Source organism: Xenia sp. Carnegie-2017, unplaced genomic scaffold (assembly GCF_021976095.1).
Source record: "Xenia sp. Carnegie-2017 unplaced genomic scaffold, XeniaSp_v1 HiC_scaffold_21, whole genome shotgun sequence".
Taxonomy (NCBI): domain Eukaryota; kingdom Metazoa; phylum Cnidaria; class Anthozoa; order Malacalcyonacea; family Xeniidae; genus Xenia; species Xenia sp. Carnegie-2017.
In genome coordinates, this window is record NW_025813484.1 from 3,299,843 (window position 1) to 3,310,850 (window position 11,008).

General features: G+C 37.1%; 4 protein-coding genes across 4 annotated transcripts; 1 reads left to right on the forward strand and 3 right to left on the reverse strand.

The window, feature by feature from the left end:
- Nucleotides 1-463: 463 nt before the first annotated feature.
- Nucleotides 464-4,646, reverse strand: LOC124444046 (E3 ubiquitin-protein ligase RMND5A-like). The gene is given in 9 exon segments (XM_046994615.1): nucleotides 464-713; nucleotides 1,325-1,479; nucleotides 2,036-2,121; nucleotides 2,124-2,300; nucleotides 2,861-3,021; nucleotides 3,093-3,193; nucleotides 3,544-3,678; nucleotides 3,762-3,907; nucleotides 4,238-4,646. Coding segments are annotated over 9 exon segments (1,164 nt in total). The 5' UTR covers nucleotides 4,374-4,646; the 3' UTR covers nucleotides 464-646.
- Nucleotides 4,645-5,683, forward strand: LOC124444047 (replication termination factor 2-like). The gene has a single exon (XM_046994616.1). It carries the CDS (start codon nucleotides 4,736-4,738, stop codon nucleotides 5,630-5,632), a length of 897 nt encoding a protein of 298 aa, XP_046850572.1. The 5' UTR covers nucleotides 4,645-4,735; the 3' UTR covers nucleotides 5,633-5,683.
- Nucleotides 5,597-7,795, reverse strand: LOC124444048 (serine protease HTRA1-like). The gene is given in 6 exon segments (XM_046994617.1): nucleotides 5,597-5,887; nucleotides 6,157-6,422; nucleotides 6,491-6,523; nucleotides 6,596-6,651; nucleotides 6,654-6,761; nucleotides 6,831-7,795. Coding segments are annotated over 6 exon segments (1,089 nt in total). The 5' UTR covers nucleotides 7,426-7,795; the 3' UTR covers nucleotides 5,597-5,856.
- Nucleotides 7,796-8,516: 721 nt separating this feature from the next.
- Nucleotides 8,517-10,340, reverse strand: LOC124443882 (nanos homolog 1-like). Its single transcript, XM_046994424.1, has one exon. It carries the CDS (start codon nucleotides 10,174-10,176, stop codon nucleotides 9,433-9,435), a length of 744 nt encoding a protein of 247 aa, XP_046850380.1. The 5' UTR covers nucleotides 10,177-10,340; the 3' UTR covers nucleotides 8,517-9,432.
- Nucleotides 10,341-11,008: the final 668 nt, after the last annotated feature.

Consider the following 11,008-nt stretch of genomic DNA (forward strand, 5'->3'; position numbering starts at 1 on the left):
ATGATCAACTAGAAACTAGTGTTTTTCACAATCTTCAAACTAAGTAAGAACTATAACTCATTTGAAAGCAATACCAGCAAAATAATAAGAACAATTTCCAGCAAAATGACAAAAGGGTATTCGTTCTTCATATAAAATAATATTTATGTCAACGAATTCAACTTCGTCGTATAAAGTTATTGAAACATACCCCTATATGGGCTGTTGCCGTACATGGATACGGTCAATAAATATCGATATTCGATAGAAGTTAATTTGTCGTGCACCCAAATTATCGAAAAATAGTAAAAAATTTTAAGAAGTTTTATGAAATTGTTTCCAGTAAAGTGTAGAAAACGCGCGTTGGGCAGCTGTTTCTCAGAAAAACTACAAAACGATAACATGGCGTCTATCTTACATGTGACGTCAAAGCGGTGATGTAGATAGGTTACTTCAAAGTGCCGATGAACAATGAACACTCTAATGGTTTTGAAAGTATATTGACGTAACTGCGTTTTCATAATTTTCCGCTTTGTACATTTTTGATATTTTTTATAAATCGATTTCTCGAAATTCTACAATAGCGTAACAGTGTACTTCGTGCAAGATCAATTTTACCTCAATCAACACTCAACAGAGTTAGAGATAAAAGATATTCTCCAGTTTTCTAATAGAAATGCAACTCTCTTGCATCATTTGGCGACATTTCCTTGGGACAATACGGGCACTTGATTCTACAACAACATAAAATAAATTATTTTGAGTAACACGCTTTTTAGCATTCAGGGGATGGCAATGACAGCTAAAATCTTCAAGTCTGCAAGAAAACAGGATTGAGGAATGTTTACTAGCCCCCGTGCTGCCGCTCATAGATTCATAGATGTATTATTTAGCATTGTGTGACACGTGATTCAGCTTCGATATTGAGGTGAATGTTTTGAGCCGCCGAGGGTATCGTTACATGTTTGTAGATGTAGGTCGTCCAGGTTAGCACTGTTCTGAGACGGATTGTCGGTGTTAGTGTTGACTGACGTTTCGACATCCAAAGAGATAGACATTTTCAGAGTCAAAGACGTCAGCCAAAACTAATACCGACAGTCATTCTTAAGACTGCACTAAACAATGTGGAAATATTCATTTCGAACATTGTGGAAAGCACAACATTGTTCTATCCTGTTTTGAACAATATCGACCTGATCCTTATTAGTTATTAGCCATGTATAACTAGGCACAAAAGTCGTTTGCTGGCGGCAGCATTTTAAGATTAAAACCACATACCCCTTGCCACCGCAAATAAAAGAACAATTCTTACATGGGCACACTACATAAATGCACAGGGACAAACCTGTTTCCATTGGTCAGTTTTGTCAAAGCATCTTTGGATATAACATGTCCACATTGAAGACGCTGAGGTGGATTACTTTCCGTGCATTGCTGGCGCAATATAGGACACGCGAACAAAGAATGGTAACGATAATCTGATCCTAAATCGATTTCAATCTAAAAAGATGAATTTGAAATCCGTTAAAAGATTAACAGAGAAGTACTTTGAAGTAGAGCTGTACGGTTTCGAAAGTTTTATCTTTGGTTTTATTTTGCAAGGGAAGGAAAAACCTTGGTTTCGTTCAGTTTCGGCTCGTTTTGTTTTTTATAAATGAAAAGGAAAACGTTACAAATGTATTTACTCAATTATGAACACCGCCAGGCGTAAGCCAACGTTTGCTTGTTTTGTAGCTATGTGTTGTCCGTGACATGTTAAGGTAACATGATATTCTGCACGGATCACAGACTGCACACGGCAAACTTTTGTTTTATTTCTATTCGTCTTTCTTGGATTTCAAAACGGGCCTCTTCCAATTTTCTAATGGAACGAAAGAACCTAACTACTTTGTCCACCGGACATTTTATCAAAACGTTTCCACCTGCGATAGGGTCGGTGTTCAGCGGACGCTAGAGGGAAAAGCAAAGCCCAAACTATCCGTTCTTTGGCCTATAAAATTTTCGGTGCTGAAAAATGGAACAAAAATAGTTATTTTGGTTAACTGCAAATACTCACAGGTAGTTCTTCCTTTGATGTCCAAACTCCACAACACTGTCTTTGTTGCATAACCTGTTTGATTTGGAGTAATGATGGCAGTGCCCGCAGCCAGCTGAAATACACACTTCAAGGGGACTCTCCACTGGCAACCCCAGCAATCCACATGCATCTTTTGTAAAGACTTATATTTCAATCCAATGTATAGGATCGAGGAAGGATGCATAGGGTGAAGAATCCAGTCCCGATTTACAATATGCTAAACATGCCATCAACTGTTGGATTTCTGATTATGAGGAAATAGAACAAACTTCATGTAATTGGCTGACAGTAATTAGGATGACAAATATTAGATGTGGCACCAGCCAATTTGGGTTGCTGAAAAACCATGTTTGCAGTAACCAAGTTCACACAAAATTTTCAAGGAGATTTTAGGGGTAAAAGTGGACATATTACCTTCCCCAAACCGTAAGAAGTTTCTAGAGAATTGGCAACATTTTTTGAAGATGTTTTATAACTGCAAGGGTATTTAGTACCATCGACATGCTCTCGAAAAGTGACAAAATAGCCAAAATTTTATACAATATTTAAGACAAACATATGTATTCAAACATTGGTTCACAATTATCTGTCGCTACATGTACACATCACTGACTTGAATATAAAACAAGAATATTTTCATTGCACTTGTAATCTCATGTTACAGTAAAATCTCGAGAGAAAAACCAGTTTAGCTTGTCGCAAAACTTCCTTAGTTGCAACACTACGATGAGATAACATAGGTTTTGTTGCCGTAATTTTGGACAGCTTGGTCATGATGCCAAAGAAACTGCAAGCAAAACAAACCTTTAGTGTTCTGTTTGGAAAATGGTGCAAAATTTCTGGCATAGACTAGCGCATCTTTATATTTTCCTTCCAACAAAAGATTAATGTACTTTAATTTATGAAGCTTGAATTCAAGACGGCTACCCCTTGCTATTAACTGTGATCTATGCCGCTCACACCATCTGGTAAACAAAAAGGAAATTTCACAAGCCATGTGCACGAGCACAATCACATGACCGATAAACTTTTCTACCTCAGTGCGGGAGCAAGAGACTTTTTCTTGCAGGCATCAAGGATGTGATTCAATTCTGCAAAAGGTAGTTTCTCTGTATCATCTATGTTCAGACCTGCTTCCTACAAACAGGGAAGATAACAATAAGAGTGCATGTTGTTTAAAAGCAAATATGGATTTAGGGGACAGGTGCCGGGCTGGGTGGGTGAGTGCCAATTTACCTGCGAATATTAATATACCAAAAAATTAAGCAAAAGCAATTAGGATTTGTGTTCAATTAAGCGCACTTCTTAGATTCATCCATTTATAATAATAAAAAAGTAACAGAATTCAACAAAAAAGTTTTCACATGCTTTATGGCAACAAGTTGCCACCAAAATCTTATCTTTAAATTGAGCACCCACCCACTTACAAAACCTTTGTGGTTCCATCTGTTAAAACGGTTATAATACAGTCAAACAAAACCGCCTACCTTTATTAAACTTTCACCAATATCTAGCCGTCCTTGGCGGAAGAAATGCTGACATAATACTTCGTTTAGTATTACAGATTTCTCTCCCAAAAAGATACCTTGTTTACTCACACCTGTGTTGTCTTGAAGAAAGTTCTGTTGTTCAATGGTACAAATATTTTAAATTAAAATTCTAATCTGCTCATCATAATTCGCTGCCAATGCCTGACTTTACAAACCCGATCAATGGATTTTCCAATTTTCGATAATGAAGTATGAAGATCTTTGTGCTCTTTTGCAACTTGGGACACAATGTTACTGACTTTCTTTGAATTCTCACCCAATATTTCAAGGTGTGTGGCTGTTAACTCGCTCTCACTGTCCACTGAAGATTTGGAAAGTTGACACTTAATTGATGTTATATATTGATGTTAAATATTGATGCTTGTATGAGTTTTGAGGACTGTTGGCTGTGATTATAGGTGAGAGATTTAGTGACGAATTTACGCAGGGTGGTGATAAACTGTAAATGGTGTGTGTGAAAAACGAATTTGAATAGAGCAATTAATTCACTGATTTGATGCAATATTTCACAGCCAGGCTGGATTTGAGTAGCTATGTAAATGCAAAAACATATGAAATATTAAACAAAAGGAAAAATAATTTAGGTGCCCTAAACAAAAAATTATAATTGTAGATGACATATCTCGCAAACCTTTGCATAGTTCTTCCCGCAAACTCGATAAATGCTTCAAAATATCGTCAAGAGAGGACTCGGTGTGTTCTCGAAAAGCTTTGTATTTCTTAGATAGCTTTTCTTCTTCTTTTTCCACTGCTAAACATGATTCCATCTTTTTTTGTCTTCTTTCCGTGCTACCACTTGAGAACAAAGCAGTTGTAAAATTACAGATGACGGAAACAATATTTATTATTTAGCGATAAATTTTGAGCAATGTAAGCTTTTTTAATGCAAGTATACGCTTTATGTGTTCCAAATTTGAAATTGACTTTATCTGATGTTAGACGTTTCGAATTTCAAACTTTAATACACAAGATTTCACTTTTACCTATCTGGAAAAATATTCCCAAAATCATCAATGTGGAAACATAATGACGTAAGATCTTGACAAAACAACATTTTCTTTACTCTAAACAACGAACTCGAAAGAACATTATCAAACATCAAACTTTTTCATTATTCTACTCTCAAGCTATGGGTTGCGATGGTGGAACAATACCAAAAAGATGTGAATTGGTTCGCGAAAAGAAAAAGCCAGAGAAAGTGGACAAAGAAATAGAGTTGAACGCTAAATGGTTCCACTGTGCTATCAGTCAACAGGAGTTATCGGAACCGATTGTTTGTTGTGAGTTGGGCAATCTGTACCGGAAAGAGTCCGTCATAGAATATCTCTTAGACAAATCCAAAGCAACGACTGATATTGCAAAGCACATTCGCAGCTTAAAAGATGTCAAAGAACTAGTCTTGACAAAAAGGATCCGCAAATCCACCAAAGAAATGAAGGGACGATCAGCAGACACTTACCTCGACTTCCAAGCGTCGGATTACATCTGCCCAATTACAGGCATGGAAATGAATGGTCGTTATCGCTTTATTTTTTCATGGAAATGTGGCTGTGCCTTCTCCGAGCGTGGTCTGAAAGAAGTGCCTTCAACTACATGTCATAGTTGTGGAACACCTTTCACCAAAGAAGATTTGATTGTCATCAATGGTGGAGAAGAGGACATTGTGAGAATGAAGGAAAGGATGATGGCAAGGCGTCAGAAAGCAAAGGAGGACAAGAAACTGAAGAAGTCTAAAAGAGAAAACAATGAAGGCATGAATGTTGTACCAAAGAAGAAAAGCAAAGTTGTAGTTTCCTCTGCTGAAGAAACAAAATCAAAAGATTCAGCAATGTCAAAGAGTTCAGGAGTACCAGCAACTACTAAAGCTCCCAAACTCAATGATGATCTGGCTTACTCCAAGTATAAGTCAGTGGCAGCAAATCCTGATGCAAGCAAAGTTTTCAAATCATTGTTCAGCTCAAGTCACAAAGAAAAACCAGGACAATTAAAATCAAATTGGGTCACATATCAATCTTATCATTGTTGAATGCTACAATAGTTCACAATAAATCTGCTTTTGACTTGTTTAAACTTGAAATTGTCTCAAGATATCATTCTTAAAAATCTTTCCTCGTGATTCATCGAACTGTTTCTGGTTGCACAACAGCCTTGAAATGTTTATTTCCACGTAATATCTCAATGTTTAAAAGTTCTCCTTTTGCCACAAAATCATAAACTTGCTGAGAACTGCTGACTGCAACACCATTAATTCTAACTATTATATCCCTGGATAAATACCGCCCTACAAATCAACCAAAATACACAACATGACTTTTGGATTTCAGGGTGTAAAATAAGTATCAAAGACAGCTTTACATCAGCAAAATATTCCTTATTTCAAAATCTTCAACAGAGTTATGAAAACTAATTGACACATGTGTGATTTTGACTACTATGCTTAACAGTTATAATGTTTTACGATAAAAAATATTTGCCAAACTATATTACTCATAAAATTGTGCAGGAGCTTTCCATATTGCACTTTGTGAAATCATTTTAATCATTAACTACCTGTGTGATGGGGAGTTAAACACCACTTCCGGTATAAACACACCACTTGTGATAATGGGAAAGTCGGGAATTCGTCTCATCAACTCATCCACAATGCCTGGTGTAAGTGTAAGCATGTGGATGCCAATATAACCCTTTGCTGATTTCACTGACTTGGTGCCACCCGTATCCTTGAGAAATTTCTTCACAGTGTTGACGGGAATTGCGAAGGAAATACCAACTGCACCTTTAACAGTCATTGTGTTGATTCCAATAAGTTTGCCATCCTGCAAAGCTAACAAGCTCAAGCATAGTTCATAATAAAAGCAATAGGAGACTATAATTTAAAACCCACCAGGTTAACAAGTGGCCCACCAGAATTACCAACCTGTAAGAAAAAAGTTGAAGAAAATTCATGAAAATTCTACCAGAGCATAAACTAAAAACTTCTGAGACTAACATTTATTGCTGCATCTGTCTGAATGTACTCAATGTTTGTCCTCAAATCCCCAATGCTCGGTGAACAGTGCTTACAATTCCTGATGTGACTGTGTTGCTGAGGCGCAAAGGGCTTCCCATCACAACCACAAATTCACCAGGTCGTATGTTTGATGATTCACCAAGTTCTATTTTTGCAAACTTTATCTACAACCATGTTGATTAGAAAATGGCTATAATGAGCACTTCAAAGTTACATTGAAACAAGCAGTTTCAGTACCTTCTCTGATTCCTTAGCTGCACAGCAGCAAGATCTGAAGCTCGATCAACATTAACAATTTCGCCAACAATTGACCTCCCATCTGACAATGTTACTTTAACACTGTGCATATTCTCAACGACATGTGCATTAGTCAATACCAGTCCATCTTCGGATACAAGAAACCCAGACCCCGATGACGTCCCATACCCCATAAAACTACGCTTGCGATCCAGGCCTTCAATATGTACAACTGCCGGGGCAATTATCTCAACCACGTCCGCAACAAAATTGAACTGTTTTGATTTCGATCTATCAGCAACAGTTGCATAATTCTTATGCAATAGTTTAAAATTTTTATTTACCAACCATTTGTATAGTTGAAGCCCTGACACCCAGCCAAGAAAAATACCAACAGACATAACAGTGTATTTCCCCAATAGATCTTGATAATGACACGACGTTTTTTCATCTGTGGCAGAACGTCTGATGCTATGTGTTCGAGTATTATGCTTTGGGAGTAGAATTTGTCTTTCCAAAGAGGAGAATAATCTCCTAAACCATGCTCTAGTACACGAGATATTGTAAGCCATAATGACAATTACAATAGTGAAATTGTTGCATCATTGCATCATGACGAAATATTTATTCAGCCCCACCGTCCTCAGGTTGTTGACATGATAAAGTTATTCCCCCCGTCCCAAAAATTATTCTAAGCTCGAAATTATATTACAAACAATGATATGAACTAAGCATGACGCATAAACCAAGCGGTAAAGAAAGCACGAGTTCAATTCTCTTCTAAGCCATGTGTTATTAAATTTTTTATGTGTATAGCCGAGTCTAAATTATTGCTCGGAAACAGTAATGAGCTTACACAAGTTACGTCTTCGTCATCTTCGTGTAGAGGAATGCTAATTAACATCAAAAGTAGGCCGACAGTACCGGTTTTACCATATTTACGCTCGGTCGCTCACTTGGCCCGCCACATATCGTCGTTAAAGAAATGCGAGTTTTGACAAACTAAAACATAACTAAAAACCATTTGAATTATTACCGAGTTTGTAAAGTACTGATAATTTCAATACTCTTTTTTATACAGTATCGCGCAGTGGCAAATGTCTAGCACCCATGCAGTACACGATAATTGATACGCAATATTTACCTGAGCATTTGAATCTATCAACAGTTAGGTGACAATCTTGTAAATGAAATTTGAGTGAAATTCTACATCATACAGTGACTTATCTTTTGGTTTGTTTGACTTTTGAGAATCGGAGACAAAACGCTGAACAAACATTTTAATACACCGACCAACATTAACGACTATCAAGGATGCCAAGATGACATTCCGTATATTATATTGTTGTTGACACTACGAGTAGCATTTGTTAAACTGGACAGAAAAACTGTTAAAGCAATTTCCTTTTTATGACAATAATTTGAATACTCTCGTAGAAATACCGACTTGACAAGAAGTGCATAACACCACACTTGTCATCTTCACTGGAACCTAGGGTCAAAAGATAACTTCGGGGCGATGGAAGATAGAAATCAAGAAACATCTTTATCAAACAGACTAATGGCATTGAGTGGACGCAGAATAGATCCAAGTCAAAACAGCATTTCACATTAACAAACATATATGAGCGAGACTGATCAAACATGAAAACTCCCACAAAAGTTATGTAAAAACACTTCTTTATTTCAATGAATGAGAAGTCGTATACTTTCTGAAAAATACAAAATTAGTTGCATTATAATAACAATTCATTCTCATTTTATATAACACTTTAAAAAATGAGCACTTTGGCAATGGGAATAACAACAGTTTACCCTAAAAACTCAATAAAAGTACATCGTTTATGTCTTACAAAACCAGTTATTCATAATAAAAATTCTAACAATAAAATACCTTATCTTTTACAACTATTATTTCTCACAATATTTCATCGCATTTTGCATTTAATAATATAAATTACTCGTTGCACTTTGCAACATGGTGATTTTAAGCAGTTGTTTAGACACAACCGCCTCATCATCTGAAATCAAAATATATTCAACATAAAAGTTGTTGAACTTAAAATATAACTAATAGACGCAATGAGTCACAACAATCTGCGAATCCGATATTCACTGGAAGAATTTCACCTCAGGGATGGGTTGAAGTTAGAATTTCACGATTAATTTTGTAAAATCCTAGGTTTTTCGCAACTAAATATTCAAATATGCATATATATAAACCTTTGATTGGAAAACGGCAGGACAATTGAGAAATCAAGTAGCGGATATCGCATTAGTTTCACGAACGGAAAAACTTAAGAAAGACTTAAGTTTGAGATGCTTAATTACAAATGTTTAAAAATCTGGTGCAATACGAGTAATAAATTCCTTTTCCTGCCTTTTGACGGCCATTTTCATAATGAAAAATCTTTGTTAAAAATAATCTGAAAACATTCAACATTCTTAAAATTCGTATGTAAAACCTTTAGTGAGCGATGTGCTCGAGTAATATCCTTTTCCCAATAATTTCAACATCCATTCATGTTGCTCGAAAGCAGTTTTGATCGATTAATAACTTTTCGTCACGATAGCCAACATTAGCGGGTTTTTCTGCTTCCGACGGTGCGTTTTGGCCGAGGTCCTACGACTTGCGGTCCATTGAGAAATCCTTGTGTAATCTGTTGGTTTTGAGGACAATATTTGATGGTGTGCGAGTCATCGCCAGTTGCTTTACAGATGGGACAAGTATAAGCTCTTAAGATTGGGCAAGTTGTTTTACCGTCAGGACCCTTCAGTACGTGTGATGTATACAACTCTTCGGGCTCCCCGTTGTTTCGACAGAACACACAAACTTGAGGTAGATTTGCCGAAGGAGGATTAAAACCACGAGGGAGACTTGACGATGCTGTTACCCCTTTCCCGCGACGAGACAAGTTAGTCAATGAATCAGCTCTTCTCCGATGTGTATGGGCACTACATGAGAATGCACTAGGACTGGGAAATGGCTGAAAACCAGTGCTTTCGCCAATGGTCAATCCCAAATCTGAGAAGGAATCACAGCTTCCTGAGGACGAATTTTCGGAGTCGATGCTGTCGAACCGATCGCGTCTAGGGTATCTGGTCAACTCGTTCGCTTCGAAGAAACCCAATTCGTTACTGGGAATGGCGTTGTGCTTGCATTTTTGCACGAGATTGATGAGGCCAAAATAGTCGTTAAACACATTAAACTCGTTTTTGTTGAACGTTGTGCCATTGTCTGTCATAGATTTTGTATCATCATCGTCCGAATCGAGAAAATTGCTTGGCATCAGCGTTTTCAAAACTAACTCACTCAACGACATTATTACTTGATCGCACGATATCTGTTCGCGGTTATACACGCTTGTCTGGTGCCCTTCAATTTGATGACAGTTGTTAACTTCAAAGCAATATCGTCGCCTGGCGGACCCTCTTCAGATTACGAAAGCGGAGGACAAAAATATAACGCGCGCTCTCAGCAGGACTGCTAAATAAATTACTTTCAATTATCACGAGGCGTGCTCTTTATTAATCATCGGTAACTACTTTGCGCATGCTCTACACTTTCTACGCATGCGTTCTAAAGAAAATGTTAGCATTTCGCGGCAAAAGTCCAAAAGTTATATGCAAATGTCCCGTGTTGACACCATAGCTAATTTCCGATGGAGCTTTGTGGCATTTAATCGAAGCTCGTAACGACGTTGGAGTCATTGTCATCAGAACACGAGGATTATGTTGGATGAAAAGCAATGCAAATTAATCCCACATTAACATACTCCATTCATAACGTCGATTCAAATATTTAGAATTTCTCCCAAATGGCTTCCAGCGCAAGTTGTGACATTTTTATACTATGTTAAAAAAACAACAAAATGTCAACAACTATGATGTCAACATTACGTGCAGTACAAAAAACAACAATCGCCATGAAATATAAGGCTTCAAAGTTCTGTGTGAAGTGTGAACAGATTTCATGATTCATTTAAATGAAGCACATCCAATTCCAGCTGAAGATAATCCTCTAGAGGATCACATAGTTGCAACATTCCGAGATTACAAATAAACAAGGCAAACCGGAAGTATTGCAATAAACTATTTGACCTCTTGAGTCTCGAACTCGACCCTTTCGATTGCAAGCATATTGTATTCAATTCC